We start from the raw sequence: 16,871 nt of genomic DNA, 5'->3' as shown, positions 1-16,871 counted from the left end.
TGTTCAAAATGTACCTTAAAGGGAGATTTGTCAAGTATTTAATACTCTTATCAACATGGGAGTGGACACATATGCTGCTTTATGCAAATGTATGTATATATTTATTATTGGAAATCAATTAACACAAAACAATGACAGATATTGTCCAGAAACCCTCACAGGTACTGCATTTAGCATAAAAAATATGCTCAAATCATAACATGGCAAACTGCAGCCCAACAGGCAACAACAGCTGTCAGTGTGTCAGTGTGTTGACTTGACTATGACTTGCCCCAAACTGCATGTGATTATCATAAAGTGGGCATGTCTGTAAAGGGGAGACTCGTGGGTACCCATAGAACTCATTTACACTCACATATCTGGAGGTCAGAGGTCAAGGGACCCCTTTGAATAAGGCCATGACAGTTTTTCCTCGCCATAATTTAGCGTAAGTTTGGAGCATTATTTAACCTCCTTCACTACAAGCTAGTATGACCTGGTTGGTACCGATAGATTCATTAGGTTTTGTAGTTTCATATGATACTTTCACTATTTCTACTCTAGCTTTAAAACCACTTTCGAACCAGCTACAACCTAAAAATAAAAAAAAGTCCTGTCAATGCGTTAAATAATTTAGTGGCATTAAAGTGAATTTGCGTGTTATTATCCCGTCAACTCTGTCAGCCTGTTATGTTCACTACCTTTAGTCTAGAAGTTCCTTTTGTTTCCTATGTTTCCCTGTCCTTTTGTCTCTTGTGTGTTTTCCCCTGGTTTGTCTAGTTTGTCAGTGTGTCGGGAGGTGTTGCTCTTGTCTTTGCGGTTGCTCTTGTGTTTTTGGAAGTGTTTGGACTTATCTCGTGTTTTTGTTTGCTCTGTGCTCAGGTCTGTTACCTGCCAGCTGTGGCTGCTCCAACCTGCCTGCTCACTCCTGAACTCGGCTCCTTGATCCACCTGGAAACCTTTTGTTAAAATAAATATTCTTTTTGTTCCACCTTTAAAACTCTCGTTTGGTGTGCTGCATTTGAGTCCACGTTTTTGGGAACTAATCATAACAGAACGATCTGGCCCTAACTATGGACTCAGCAGACACAAATGTTTTTCAGAAGGCTGTTTCCAGCCATGAGGTTTTGTTGGGGCAACATCACCAATTACTTCAGGGTTTATTGGAGACCCAACAAGCATTAGGTAATCAAATGTCTCAGATGGGAAAATGTTTGGAGACAATTTCAGGTCAATTAGCCCCATTCCCCGCTCTGCCTCCTCCTCAGCCACTCAGAGAATCACCTGTTCCTCCACCTGAACCATATGCCGGTGATTTGGGGAGATGCAAAGGATTCCAGCTCCAATGTTCTCTGGTTTTTTCCCGACAACCAGTCACCTTCACCACAGACCAAGCCAAGGTAGCGTATGTTACGGGACTGTTAAGAGGGAGAGCACTGGACTGGGCTGAAGCAATGTTGGGAAGAGGAGGGATAAATTCTTTGTCCTATGATTGTTTCATGAGTGAAATGAAGAAGGTTTTTGATCACCCTGTATGTATTGGAGACGCTGCTAAACGTTTGCTTAACCTACGACAGAGTCAAAGAAGTGTGGCGGATTATTCTGTGGAGTTCCGGATTCTGGCTGCGGAGGCTGGATGGAATGACGAGGCATTAAAAGGAGTTTTTCTACACGGTTTGTGTGAGCAGTTAAAGGATGAACTTGCTGTCCGTGATGATACTAACTCCCTTGATGCTCTTATTGATCTGTCCATAAGACTGGACAACCGTATGCGGGAGAGACGCCGGGAGAAGAACTACAAATCCCACACTCCCGTGAACTCCTTTGCTGCTACTCCTACTCTCGCGAGAGTTGCCTCCGACCCGTCAGAGACTCACGGCTCCGGTTCCAGCTCCTCTGATTACTCTGATGAACCCATGCAGATGGGTCGGGCTAATTTCACTCCCGCTGAACGTCAGAGACGGATCCGAGCGGGTGAGTGTATCTACTGTGGTCAAGTCGGACATTTCCTTGCTGCATGTCCTCTCCGCCCAAAAGAGCGGGCTCACCAGTAGCTGTGGGGATACTGGTGAGTAAAACTGACGTCCCGACCAACACTAGACCTCGAACTCAAATACCTGCTAAACTGTGTATGAGTACAATGTCCTTGCCCCTGTTAGCGTTGATTGACTCCGGTGCAGAGCAGAGTTTTTTAGATACTGAGTTAGTCTCTCAGGCTGGCATCAGCATTGAACCCCTTGAGACTCCTGTCAGAGTCTGTGCTTTAGACGGCAAGTCCTTAGCATTAGTAACTCACCGCACTGAACCTCTGTCTCTAATTCTGTCTGGAAACCACCGTGAGCTAATACAGTTTTTTGTTTTCTCTGCCCCTAAGACTCCTCTTGTTCTCGGACACCCGTGGTTAAAGCTACACAACCCCCAGATCGACTGGTCGACCAGTAGGATTATGGGCTGGAGTAGTTTTTGTCATTCCTCGTGCCTGCAGTCTGCATTACCACCAGTAGATATTAGTGTTGCTCCTCCGCCCTGTGTTCCTCCTGACTTGTCTACTGTGCCCCCTGAATATCATGATGTCGGTGAGGTTTTCAGTAAGGAGAGAGCGTTATCCTTGCCACCTCATCGTCCGTATGATTGTGCTATTGAGCTGTTACCTGGTACCACTCTGCCTTCGAGTCGCCTGTACAATCTGTCACGTCCTGAGAGAGGTGCTATGGAAACCTACATTAATGACTCTCTGGCTGCAGGCCTCATCAGACCTTCCTCTTCGCCTCTAGGGGCAGGATTCTTTTTTGTTAGCAAGAAAGACAAGACTCTCCGCCCGTGTATTGATTTTCGAGGGTTAAACAATATCACGGTGAAGAACAAGTACCCTCTGCCATTAATCAGTTCTGCTTTTGAACCACTACAGGGAGCCACTGTCTTCAGCAAGCTGGATCTGCGAAATGCGTACCATCTGGTACGGATTCGGGAAGGAGATGAATGGAAGACAGCATTCAACACACCACTGGGTCACTTTGAGTACTTAGTGATGCCTTTTGGACTGACTAACGCTCCTGCAGTGTTTCAAGCACTGGTTAATGATGTTTTGAGAGATTTTTTGGACCGGTTTGTGTTTGTCTACCTGGATGACATTTAGATTTTTTCCTCTGACCTCGCAGAACATCAGCTTCATGTGCGCCAAGTGCTCCAGAGGCTACTGGAGAACAAGCTGTTTGTGAAGGCTGAGAAGTGCGAGTTTCATGTCAGCTCTGTTGGATTTCTTGGTTACATCATTGAGAGTGGGCAGGTGAAGACGGATCCGGACAAGATCAAGGCGGTGGCAGAGTGGCCTGAACCATCCTCCAGAAAGCTCTTACAACGCTTCCTTGGATTTGCCAACTTTTACCGCCGGTTTATCCGTGATTATAGCAGAATTGCTGCGCCACTGACCAGGCTCACATCTCCTGCTGTTCCTTTTCGCTGGACTCCTGAGGCGGATCAGGCGTTTGCCTTATTAAAGGACCGCTTTACGTCCGCACCCATCCTGGTGCAACATGACTCTTCTCTTCAGTTTGTTGTGGAGGTTGATGCCTCGGACATTGGTGTGGGGGCTGTTCTCTCCCAACGCTCCAGACCCGATAAGAAGCTACATCCCTGTGCTTTTTTCTCTCGACGTCTGTCTCCAGCTGAACGGAACTACGATGTGGGGAATCGAGAGCTGTTGGCAGTGAAGTTGGCTCTGGAGGAATGGAGACACTGGTTGGAGGGTTCGGAGATTCCGTTTATTGTATGGACTGATCACAAGAATCTTGCCTACATCCAGTCAGCCAGACGACTGAATTCCCGCCAGGCTCGGTGGGCTTTATTTTTTGGTCGATTCAACTTCACCATTACTTACCGCCCTGGTTCCAAGAACATCAAGCCTGACGCTTTGTCCCGGCAGTTTTCGTCAGAGGAATCACCAAATGTTCCAGACACCATTCTGCCGGCAGCCTTGGTGGTGGGGACATTAACCTGGGATGTTGAGTCAGCGGTTCGGGAGGCTCAACGTGAAGAACCGGATCCAGGTACTGGCCCTGCTAATCGAATGTTTGTTCCTGTGTCAGTTCGCTCCCAGGTCCTGCAGTGGGGACACGTTTCCCGGTTCGCTTGCCATCCTGGGATGAGTAGGACTTTGTCACTCCTCAGACGACACTTCTGGTGGGCCACAATGGAGAGGGACGTCAAGGAATACGTCCTCGTCTGTGCCCGGGGAAAGACATCTCATCGGCCGCCTGTGGGGTTGCTCCGCCCATTACCCATACCTGGTCGCCCTTGGTCCCACATCGCCTTGGACTTTGTCACTGGTCTTCCTTCTTCTAATGGTAAGACAGTGATACTTACCATTGTTGATCGGTTCTCCAAGGCTGTTCATTTCATTGGTCTTCCCAAGCTTCCTTCAGCACATGAGACAGCTGAACTCCTGACTAATCATGTTTTTCGTCTGCATGGTATTCCCGTGGACATCGTCTCAGACCGTGGTCCTCAGTTCATCTCTCAAGTTTGGAAGTCTTTTTGTCAAGCCCTCGGAGCCACTGTCAGTCTGTCTTCTGGTTTCCACCCTCAGACGAATGGACAGTCCGAGAGGGCTAATCAGGATTTGGAATCTGCCATACGTTGTGTCGCTGCTACTAATCCAACTTCTTGGAGTTCAGTTATGTTGGATTGAATATGCGCATAATTCTCTCTCTTCTGCTGCCACTGGTGTATCTCCTTTTGAGGCCTCACTAGGTTACCAGCCACCACTGTTTCCAGCACAAGAGGAGGAGTTGGCTGTGCCATCTGTGCAGCATCACCTTCGACGCTGCTGCAAGGTTTGGAGGGACACTATGGCTGCTTTGCTTCGGACAGCTGAGAGAAACAAGAGGATCGCGGATCGTCACAGGACCCCGGCTCCCGTCTACATCCCAGGTCAGAGAGTTTGGTTATCTTCCAGAGATATACCTTTGAAGACTGACTCCAGAAAACTGTCTCCCCGTTTCATTGGACCTTTTGAAATTGAGAAGATTATTAATCCTACCACTGTCAGACTCATCCTGCCTAAGTCTCTTAGGATTCATCCCTCGTTTCACGTTTCTCAGCTAAAACCGGTTCTCACCAGTCCTCTGGTCCCTCCGACCAATCCCCCTCCTCCCGCCCGGATCATTGACAGTCAGCCAGCTTATTCAGTCAGACGACTGATGGATGTTAGACGTAGAGGCCGGGGTCTTCAGTATCTGGTAGATTGGGAGGGATACGGCCCAGAGGAGCGCTCCTGGGTTCCTCGTTCCCGCATCCTAGATGCTGGGATGGTTAGGGAGTTTCACCAGGCTTATCCTGGGAAACCTGGTAGATCGCCTAGAGGCTCTCTTTAAGGGGGGGGGTACTGTTATGTTCACTACCTTTAGTCTAGAAGTTCCTTTTGTTTCCTATGTTTCCCTGTCCTTTTGTCTCGTGTGTTTTCCCCTGGTTTGTCTAGTTTGTCAGTGTGTCGGGAGGTGTGGCCTTCCTTCTCCTCCTCCTCCTCTGGGCGGTCTCGGCTGGAGCAGCTGCCATCAATCATCAATCAAACCTGCAGTATATCTACCCCGGTCTTCCTGCCACTCATCGCCAGATCGTTCCGTCACCCACAGTGGTACATCACTAAATCAGGCTCCTAGAATTTTTGCTCTTGCCTTTGCGGTTGCTCTTGTGTTTTTGGAATTGTTTGGACTTATCTCGTGTTTTTGTTTGCTCTGTGCTCAGGTCTGTTACCTGCCAGCTGTGGCTGCTCCAACCTGCCTGCTCACTCCTGAACTCGGCTCCTTGATCCACCTGGAAACCTTTTGTTAAAATAAATATTCTTTTTGTTCCACCTTTAAAACTCTCGTTTGGTGTGCTGCATTTGAGTCCACGTTTTTGGGAACTAATCATAACACAGCCCTAGAACTAACACATTAGCTAAGGCTATATTTACTTCACGTTATATTACCTCTGAGAAAATAACATTTGAAAACAGGTAAATGAGCAAAAACTTTAACTCATGTAGCTAGCCATCCAAACTAAATAGGTGGACTTACAGTTGGTGCGTAAATGGATGCAGGGGTAGCTGCTTGAGGAGGATGGGGAGTACCAGTTAGTGTAATAGAAACCCTCACGGTCGATCCACATCCACCGTCCCTAGGAGACAAAGAGCATGAGTGTAAGGATATTACACCCATTTGGACCAGATCCTGAGTTTGATCTGGACTGACTGCGTGGTATTTCTTCATAAATCCAGACCTGCAGGCTGAAGCCTCCGAGCCATGCGATGCTCTGACCGGCTGTCCGTGTGATCTGCTGGAGGAATCTGTACTCTCTGCCGTTGGTGTAAGAGGCCAGGTGGGCACCCAGGCTGTTACAGTGCTCCTGTCAGACAGAGGAAGCACAGAGGGATCTTTTCGGCTATACAACTAAAAGTTGTGTCATTTTCTTTTCCAGATGGAATTGTCTTAGCTTTGATGTGAAAAGCTCATCTCTTCATGGACTGATGGTGACAGACTGACTGACCTCCCATCACCATCCAGTGGAACATGTTGCATTCATCATTTGCATTGATGGCTAAGTTCTAAAGTAGTCTAACCAAAGAACATATATTGATAAGAAGTGAAAGCCAATTGGTCGTTCCATTGCAACGTCAGCGCCCAGCAGCAGAGATACGCCTCTGCCATTTTGGACTGAAAGCGACTACCGGACGCCAGTAAAACGTCCGCCTACAAAGTGCCGTATAAAAGTAAAATTAAATTATTTCTATTCTATTGTCATATTTAATGTCTCTAACTAAATGTCCTGTGTTGAACAATTAGTAAATTATAAATATTTACTTACTTGCTTATTTATTTATTAACCTTTTTGCCCGGCTGCTTCCCAGAGGAGCATAAAGTGAGCGATGGACATAAATGGAATTTGGAAAAATCCAGCACACAGATTTTGACTTTTTTTTAACTTAACGTCCACAAGTGTCGCTGTTAACAAGCATTTCGGAAAGTTACAAATAGTCCCTTTAAGCACGTCATGCTTATACTTCGACATTTGGACATTCTACATGACATTTGTGATATTTGGAGAGAGGTGTTTGACTTTTATTCTTCTTGAGTGGTGTCATTGTTGTCGCCATGATGACCTCCATAGACCTCACTCATGAAGGAGCATAAAGTTAAGATTAAAACAGTCAAGTGGATCTTACATTCAGGTGATGCTGCCTCCTCAAACAGACGTGCTGCACAAACACAAAGAAACAGTCAACCCATATATAAATACATACAGTGTATATACAATATACAGTATAGTGCAATATAGATCTTTAATCTAATTGAATTTCTATCTACAGTACAACAATATGTGGGACAGTTTGGGAGTACTAGATAAAGTATAACTGTGATAACTGAAATATGTAATTCACCGCTAAGTTGACTATGAGCAGCCCCAGAATATACTGTAGAGTGAATGTGTGTCCTTTCTGATTACCGTTTCTGGGCTCAGGGACAGAATCTTCTGGCACAGATACTTTACAGTATCATGCTAACATAAGCTAATTAGCACAGCTGAGGCTGATGGGAATGTAGTTTTGCAGGTCGAACGTTGACGTCCCTTCACCCATGCTTCAAGCGTGACTAAAAAGTAGGCTATATACAAGTTTTATATTGATGAAAGTACACTTCCAAGTTTCCCATATGCCACAATTTGACATTTAATTTCAAATTGTGGTGGTTTCTTTTTTTCTTTTAGTGTACAAACCTATGACTCGACAGAACCGAAAGGAAAAGGTACCAAATGTTGCTCTTCAAATGTCCAGCAACACAAGTGAACAGTGCGCCTGCACAAGCCCCTGCAGTGCAGAACTTGTTTAGTCAACATAACTACTTAGTTAGGTTTAGGAAAAGAGGTTTGGGTTAAAATAACTACAGAAGTAGCGTTACTTCAGTATAGAAGTTACGAGACGAAGAGGTCAACGTGACTTCATGGTTCCACACGGGACACGAACAGCGGCCTCCTGGGTGAAAGCCTGGTGTTTATCTTGAATTATTTTTACCTTCCAACAACAAACAAGTCAGAAAAACTCAAAACTTGAAATCTGAGCATACTGGTGGAACTTGTTTATCCTAGCTTTGGATATTTTCTGGTGATCAAGTCTGATCTAAATAATTTTCTGTCCTTAAGAACTTAAAGGGACTATTTGTAACTTTCAGAAATGCTTGTTAACAGCGACACCTGTGGCCGTTAAATCAACGAAAGTCAGCGTCGGGCTCGCGCTTGTTCGCTCTAAATAGACATGAACGAGCATCGCTCAAAACAGTGAGGCGACACACGTCAGCTAAAACCACAATATCACTCTATATTTCACCTGCTTGTCAGTAATGTTAGCTGACCAGACGAAGGTCTCTCCATGAATCAATGCTGACCCTAGTGTTGGCTTTTCCTGCCTCAGCTGAAGCAGGAAGAGAAACGTTATCGCCTCCCGACTGCGCCCGCAGGGAGACACCGGCTCCCGGTCGGACGTGATAACGTTTCTCTCTGCGGAGCCCCGTCACTTCACAAGACACCGGAAACCTCTGTTGGTCTGGAGGAGCTGCAGCAATTATTTCTGCACAAACGTCCACTGTACATTCACTAGATATTCTCATAGCTAAACTAACTCTTCTGCAGTGTGGAGTGAGCGCGCGTTCACGTCTAGAGGTGGAGCGAGACAGCGAGAACGCGCGGTGTGTGAGCGAAGGCGAGCAGGCAGAGAGCGGAGACTCCAGCGACACGCGAACGCACATGGGATCTCGACCCGGTAAATTTATACGCTTAAAAAGTTACAAACAGTCCCTTTAAGGTGAAAAAAAAGGTTTTCGCCAGGATAATCTTTCTAAGCTTCTTTTTTTCTGTGTAACAGGTGGAAAAAAATTCAGGCTGATTTACTTTACTGTTTTTTCTTGTGTGGAAAACAAATGAAAAAAAAATGTCAGATTTTTCCAAGTTACTTTTTATTTTCGCCTCTTAGTGAAAACAGGTGGAATAATTTTTGTGTGTTTGTTGTAGTAATACTTATTTCGGCCACCAGAGTGCACCACTACCCCATCTTCTAAATAGGACTAGGCTTCCGTAGTTACAGTATAGTTGACTAGTTGAGTTATTTTGATCATTTGTTTGGTTAATTTTCTGCTGTCACAGTGCAGGCTAAATAAAACATGAATCCAAACAGAAAAAAAAGCTGCGTGAGATTTAAGGAGGACACTAACCTGCAGCAACCAGCTGTTCCTTCAGGGCCTCTGCTGCTGCTTCTGTGGATGAATCACATTAATGTTGATGTTAGATAGATGTAGGTCTGACTGTCTGCGTGTGTATTAAAGCAAAGACCTTCAATACTGACCTGGAGCCTGCTTCTCTTTGTCTTCAGTCGGAGCTGCAGAGAAAAACCCCAATACTGTCAGTAACATTAGAGCACTAGTTCCTCTTCTGTCCCAGAGAACACTAGATGCACACTACTACACAAAGCTTTACAACAGCAGGCCACATTATGCGGATTGACTCATGAGCACATGGATGATAGTGTGTGTGTGTGTGTGTGTGTGTGTGTGTTGAATCTGACCTGCAAATGCAGCACAGAGGAGAATGGAGAGGACCAGGACCGCCTTCATGATGATGATCAACTGATTGTTCTGTGTGGAGAAGAAAAATGTGCCTGATATAGAAGGAGAGCAGAGCCATGAGCTCCACTGAATGAAAAGAAATACAGCAGGTGTCTTACTTACTTGTCAGGTAAATGTAAGGTGATGTTATTCAGGTGTCAGCTGAGTGATGGATGCAGTGATGATGAGGAGGTCTCCCTGCTCTTTACATACACACACTAACCACACCGAGTCACGGTCATGTGGGTGTGCGGCAGCCAGAACGTGACGATATTCATCTCTGACTCGGCCCTGAATGCAGGAAGATGATTGCACATAAAGATATGAACTTGAACTCTGATCTTTCAACATGTGAACAGTTACAGCACAAACAACTCTTTGTTGTTGTGATTTCAGATCAGATTAATAGTTTAAAAGAATTGAGACTTGACTGGATATTCAGTTACAGTACGTGGGTGTTTCTGTATCTACGGTCACTTTTAAACTTTTAACCATCAGAGTATGTGTAATTCATAAAAACAGGTTTTTGACTTTACAAGATTTTAATCTCTAACATGTTTATTTTTTATGACTTTCATCACTTGTTCTTACTAAATGTCTTTACTGCAACATTGCAATAACGTTCATTTTAAACATTTAGCTTTTTTTAATTTCTATAATATTTTTAAGACATTTAAATTAATTTTCATCAAGCTTTGTGCGTCATTGTTAATATTGATACAAAAACGTTTTCTAAAAATAATGGATTTCATTATTTTCTTTACACCCTGTAAAATGTATAACCATGTCAGTCTTCATACACACAAATATAAAATATGTTGTTTTTTATGACAGATATTGCAATTCTAATGTTTAATGTTTTTACTGCTGGACATATGCTCGACTAATATTGCAGATAAATGACAACTAGCAAGGTCTGCTACGTTAGTTTTGACTCTTACCATCTAATATACATGAATTCAACAGTATTATTAACAAGTTGTTATTATTATTATTATAATTATTTTATTATTATATTAAGTTATAGTTCCAAATACACAGTTACTAAGAAGTGTTGTAAGGACACAATAAATCCTTGAGAAGAAAAGGTGATCTTCACCTTGTTTCTCTTGACTCAGAAGTGTGGGACAGGCGCATTTAGATGAAAAAAATCATATAAATGATTTATAAACCGTGGTGTTTGGACGCAAAAAAATGCTTCATAAATATTATTAAATCACATTATTTAGTAATTATTTTCCATGTCAACATGGTAATAACACTGTGTATATATTTACATATCAAGCATTGCACTGCAAATTTTAACATAAATCCAAAATTTCATTTCTGGGATTAAAAAATGCCCGTAGTTGCAGAAACACACATGTGCGTCAGCTGTGTGTTCTGCACTTGTATTTTAAAGGACATATGAACAGTGGTGATATGCTGTTTAAAATGAAAGGTGCAGTGTGTAAGATATGGACATGATTTGAGTTTAAAACATTCAAAACATGAACTACCATTATCAACAGAATGTGAAGAGGTTAAGTGTTGACGTTGTGTCAAAGACGTCTGTGTGTAGTGTTTGTATTCTTGCCCTGCTGTAAGTTAGTATTTGGCTTTTTTTAATAACTGATGACTGTGAATTTAGATTGTTTGGACCCATTAGTAGGTGAAATGCTGCCCCGTATTTGTTTGGAGAATGTGACCAGACATTACACATTGCACCGTTAAGCAAAAGTACAGAAGTATGAGCAGCAAAATGTACTTTATATAAAAATAAAAGTAGTCATTATGCAGGAGGAATGGCTTCATAGTGGAATAAAGGAAATCTTAAGTCTGTTTATGGTTCCTGTAAGTCTCCAGGGAATTATCTTTATCTTTTCATCACTGCCTCAATCAAGGAATCAAGACGCCTTCTTAAGAAGGAAATAACAATGTTTTATTGTCTGTTTCTCAAGAGACTACATTCATTTGTGAATACACAGATTCAAAATTTCATATGAAGGTAGAGTCAGAATCTACACTGAAGTCTGTCTGCTGGGAATGATACTGTTCCTGCAGTGAAAAAGAGCTAACTGGATTCTTAGCTTGTAGTGTACCCACTTTACCATTCTCCAGACGACATGAACTCTTTAATCCATCACCTTTATCTAAATGGAGTTGTTTTAATTGTTTTAACGCCACTAATTTCTTTAACGAATCAACACAATCGATCTTTCAGAGGTTGTTGCGGGCTCAGTGTTAAAGAAAATACTGGCATCAGATGAAACTAAAAAACCTGATGAATACATTAGTACCAATCATGTTATACTAGTTTGTCCTGAAGGAGGTCAAATAACGCTCCAAACTTACACTAAATTTTGTCGAGGAAAAACTGTGTTGGCCATTTTCAAAGGGGTCCCTTGACCTCTGACCTCCAGAATTGTGAATGTAAATGGGTTCTATGGGTACCCACGAGTCTCCCCTTTACAGACATGCCCACTTTATGGTAATCACATGCAGTTTGGGGCAAGTCATAGTCAAGTCAGCACACTGACACACTGACAGCTGTTGTTGCCTGTTGGGCTACAGTTTGCCATGTTTGAGCATATTTTTTATGCTAAATGCAGTACCTGTGAGGGTTTCTGGACAATATCTGTCATTGTTTTGTGTTGGTAATTGATTTACAATAATAAATATATACATACATTTGCATAAAGCAGCATATTTACCCACTCCCATGTTGATAAGAGTATTAAATACTTGACAAATCTCCCTTTAAGGTACATTTTGAACAGATACAAAATGTGCGATAAATTTGTGATTAATTGTGATTAAATATTTTGATTGATTGACAGCATTAAAAATAAGTTTTCAGAGCTTTTAAACTATTTAGAATAGAATAGAATTGAATAGATTGCCTTTATTGTTATTGCACATTGTACAACGAAATTTTGCTGTGCAGCTCCACATTCCACACATGCACACACACACACACACACACACACACACACACACACACACACGCACAGACACACACCCACCCACACACACACACACACACACACGCACACACACACACACACACACACACACACACACACACACCTGCCTTCCAGATAAATAACAGTAATCAAAAGAAAGATACAAAAGAAGTAATAAAAAGAAGTGGCATATCAAGCTACTATTGCACTTTATAAAGATATTCTAGCCACAGGGAACAGGGCAGTCCAACTATTTTCTGGGCTGTGTTTATGACTCTGCTGAACAGTGGCCATACTGTAATATAGTCAGCACACTCTATAGAGCAGTGATAGGATACGTGCAGCTTCACAGGTTGGTTTTCCAATCATGTACAATGTGTAAGAAAAGAAAATCTACAGCTTATCTTATTGCAATTTACTTTTTATTTTCATATGAAGTTGAAAGCTGTACATTCAGAATAATTGCATGCTAGCGCCAACAAAAACCTGACACAGATAACAAACCAAATTTCAGACGAAATAGCATTTCTGAAGACATCTGTCAATCTTACTAACCTTACTTTGTGGAACAGTTACAGACAGTTGAGCTACATCATACAATTACAACAAAACTCTCAAATAATATATTGCTGTATATCATGTAACATGTGAATATACTGAATATATTGCTGAGCCTTAAGGCATATAAGTGGTACAATTTGAATTTGAAGCAACATGTGAAGAGTCCACATGCAAAAACAAATACTGTATGTCCCATGGTGCTCATTCCTCTAAACCATGTGATTTTCAGATATCATTCAAAAACACTAGTTAGCTAGTAAATAACCTTGCCTTCAATTTTTGAATCTGCTCTGCTGAATTACCACCTAATAACCAACGTGCACTGAAGTCTTAATGTTCATCTTCAAATGTTGAAGGGACTTCCATAGACTGTAAAATGTATACTATATATGTATACTATCGGCTATCATTATGCATGAATTTACCGGCAAAATACTTAGATATTAACTTGAATACCTACAAATTAAAATGAGCTCCTTGTGTTGTCCGATTAATATGCAATCATCTGTGAAATTCTAGCTATAGCTGCTGAATCCCTCTATCATGACATGCACAGATTCAGCAATGCAAACTAACTGGAAACATCACTGATAGATTTTGCACAGATTTATTAATTCAATAAATTTACTAGTGACCAAATAATCAGTAAAATGGGGATGGATGAAGAAAAGAACGGATCCAGCATCACATGTGCAGATCAGGTGAAATTGCTCTTCCTAGAATTAAAAAAATACTGCATGACACTGTTACTGATGATACTTTAGACAGTTGATCAGCAGTAAAGTGCTGTTTTTTAAGAATGCATTATAGTTCAGTTAAAAAACGGCCAATGAGCGTAATTTAACAGATTTTCTTTTGTTTTAACAGTAAAGTACTGTTTTTAGCAATAACAGGTTTATACTGTTGAAATCCTGCTGTAAATTAACAGCAGTTGTTTACAGTGTGCAACATCAGACACATTTATTATTTTTTGTCAAATTTGACAGAGATATTGGAATATTTTTTCCATCCCAGTTATAATCAGTGTGACTGTCTAGCCTGTGCTGTAACAGCTCAAGTTTCACTCACACTTAACCATGAGTGCCACATGCTCTCCATCTCGTTTCAGTCCAAATAAGAGTTACGGATGTAAATACATTTGTAAGAGGTGTGGATGTTCTACCTGGATTTCTGTCTTGGTCTTGTAGAGTAGATATCTGTATTTATATGTGTTGATAGGGAACAACAATGTCAAGTCATTGTCATGTTAAATATGACAATGTTGACATTGACTTGTACTTCAGGGTCATGGAGTATACAAGGCCATGTCTTACATTTTTCCTACTTTGTTTTGGTCTGATTGCTAATTTACCCAATTTTCTGTGAAAAAGGGCGATGAAGTGATATTACAGTGGACATTATGGTGTATACTTTGTTAACTTTAAAATGGATTTAGTGTTAATGTTGTTATTTTGTCTCTTTTCTAAATCAAATTTCAGATGGTTGGGGTAACACCCAGTGTGGTTCTTGTTATCGCTTCATCTGCACCAAGAACCCTTTCAGCTGTTAATATACGTACTGAACATCTGGGGCCTTGAGACAGATCAGACGGTGTATTTTTTCTGTTTAAAGCCAACCCATGAACTTTGTTGTGTGTCTTACTGAACTATAGATTTCCATTGTGTATTCTTCAAAACATTAAATGATGAAGTGTTATGTAACTTTTTTTGTAAAAGTGTTTGTGATTTTGGCAGTAGACTTGTTTAACATAATAAAGACTTGTAAGAATGTGTGATCTTCCTTTAAGAGCTTTGGTTGAAAGGAGGTTGTTGAAGTCCTACTGTAAATGTTGGAAAAGTTAGTAAGAGATAATATCCAGGTTCATCAGTGATGACAGGCGGACTGTAGCCTGAAGGGCACCTACAACGTTTCCAGCATTAAAGTGATGAAATCATTTTTTGTTCTCTGATGTTTTTAAACATGAGAGCTTAGAAGATGATCCTGTGATGCACTTTGAACTGTTGGACAAGAGATATACGGAAGCCGAGAACGGCCGCAATTATTTTTTTAATGCCGTTATCTCGAGATCCCAATTTAATTATGTTGTTATCTTGAGAAAACAAGCTTTGTTATGTTGAGATAAGGAGATAATTAACACGTTAACACGTTTCCTCTTATTACTTATAATATTTGGGTCAAATCAGCCGACGGTAAATGCATTCAAACGGACCGGATCAAGCTGACAGTGACGGACTTGGTGAAGTTAGCGGAAGGATAAACGTGTGACTATACATCCAATCTGCAAAATAAGGTGTTAACAAGGATACATACAATACATAGGCCACATGGAAATAAGATTAAATGGATTATATTCACAAGAAGTATAAAACATGTTACCTGTGTCACATGACGCATATGACACAACAACAAACAGACTGGATCAAACAAAAGGTAAAGAAAAATGTTGAAGGTCCTATATAAAGGTATTTAAAGATCTTTATATACAGTCTATACTTGAAACAGACAATCTCGGTTATGTAAAGTTAGCTACATCTCCTCTCGATGTTCCTACTTACATGCAATTCCTGAGCCGCCGGCTCCGCACTCAGAGCAGCTGTAAATCACAGCTGTCAATCAAGACGTTCCACCCCCTTTTTATAGCATTAAATAACTAATTAAAACCAAACTGATTAGATAAATTAGCACTTTTTTTTTTTTTATTAAACCTTTATTTAACCAGGCACGTCAATTAAGGAAAAAATCTTATTGACAATGGCAGCCTGGCAAAAAGGCAAAGCCTCCTGAGGGAAGGGGGTAGGGGGTAAAAAGAAATATCAAAAGTTAAAAAGTCAGCACTGGCTTACATGACAAGCACTACATTAAATAAATGCAGACAGGCACACAATCAACGGACAGTACCAGACAAACTATCGGGCAATACGACAGCAGAACAAGAGTAGCAAGTAATAAAGACAAACAATCACAACAAGCTTTAATGTAACAGCAAGCACTACATAGAAGATATGCAGAGTACACAAGCATCGGGCAGTAGCAGGCCAAGGAGGATTTGTAGATAAGCATGAGCCAATGACTATTACAACGCGTGTATAAAGATGGCCAGTTGACAGAGGAATAAAGAGGGCAGTGGTAAAGGGGCATTTTTAGCAAATCGGATAGCAGAGTGATAGAGAACATCAAGCTTCTGGAGTGAGCACTTGCATGCTGACCTATATACAGTATATAACGTCACCACAGATATATAGATAGATAGATAGTAACTTTATTGATCCCGAGGGAAATTCAAGTTTCCAGCATCACAGTTCCATAGTGCAAACATATTAGCAAAAAGGCACAAGTTAGTAATACAAAGTATAAAAAAATATACCAGATATAAAAATACCAGGAGATGAAGAAAAACTGTTAAAACTGAATATAGTGCAGAATAACAACTGAGATACGGGACTATTCAAAATGTGAATATAGTGCAGAAGAAACTGTTAAAAATTAACATAGTGTGGGGTATGAACTGACATACAGGACTTTTAAAAATGTGAATTTATTGCAAAAAGTGATATAGTGCTGGATATTCAAATATAGGAGATATAGAGACCAGGGGATTAAGAAATGTAAAATATGGAATATAATGCGGGATGAGAACTGAGGTAGAGAGTTTTTTTTAAAGTGCAGAATAAGCTGTACATTATTGGTAGAATACAGGAAAACCAGTCTAAAAAGGTGCGGAGTAGAGCTGTTTGTGGTGTGCAGAATTAAAAAAGTA

The 16,871-nt window shown here is 41.3% G+C and overlaps 1 protein-coding gene and 1 long non-coding RNA gene across 2 annotated transcripts; one reads left to right on the top strand and one right to left on the bottom strand.

Moving 5' to 3' along the window:
* The first annotated feature begins 3,696 nt into the window (after nucleotides 1-3,696).
* On the top strand, nucleotides 3,697-5,840 carry LOC141783578 (uncharacterized). The gene is made up of 3 exons (XR_012597306.1): nucleotides 3,697-4,322; nucleotides 4,473-5,611; nucleotides 5,722-5,840. It is a non-coding gene; the product is annotated as an uncharacterized LOC141783578 (long non-coding RNA).
* Nucleotides 5,841-5,991: 151 nt separating this feature from the next.
* On the bottom strand, nucleotides 5,992-9,617 carry LOC141784070 (ladderlectin-like). Its single transcript, XM_074661750.1, has 6 exons — nucleotides 9,569-9,617; nucleotides 9,350-9,382; nucleotides 9,219-9,260; nucleotides 7,914-7,987; nucleotides 6,238-6,363; nucleotides 5,992-6,135 (listed from the first exon to the last, which is right to left on the bottom strand). The coding sequence occupies exons 1-6, from the start codon at nucleotides 9,615-9,617 to the stop codon at nucleotides 5,992-5,994; spliced, it is 468 nt and encodes a 155-aa protein (XP_074517851.1).
* Between the last annotated feature and the right edge of the window lie 7,254 nt (nucleotides 9,618-16,871).

The sequence above is a fragment of the Sebastes fasciatus genome, chromosome 15, assembly GCF_043250625.1.
Source record: "Sebastes fasciatus isolate fSebFas1 chromosome 15, fSebFas1.pri, whole genome shotgun sequence".
In the NCBI taxonomy this organism is placed as follows: Eukaryota; Metazoa; Chordata; class Actinopteri; order Perciformes; family Sebastidae; genus Sebastes; species Sebastes fasciatus.
The sequence above is the reverse complement of the archived record's forward strand: the minus strand, read 5'-3'. Positions and strand labels throughout refer to the sequence as shown.

Coding starts and splice junctions, on each gene's coding strand:
- LOC141784070 (XM_074661750.1), bottom strand. CDS start 9,617: ATGAAGGCGGTCCTGGTCCTCTCCATTCTCCTCTGTGCTGCATTTGCA. Junction 9,383..9,568: donor CCTCTGTGCTGCATTTGCAG/GTCAGATTCAAC, acceptor TTTTCTCTGCAG/CTCCGACTGAAGACAAAGAG. Junction 7,988..9,218: donor GGAACAGCTGGTTGCTGCAG/GTTAGTGTCCTC, acceptor GCTTTCACCCAG/GAGGCCGCTGTTCGTGTCCC.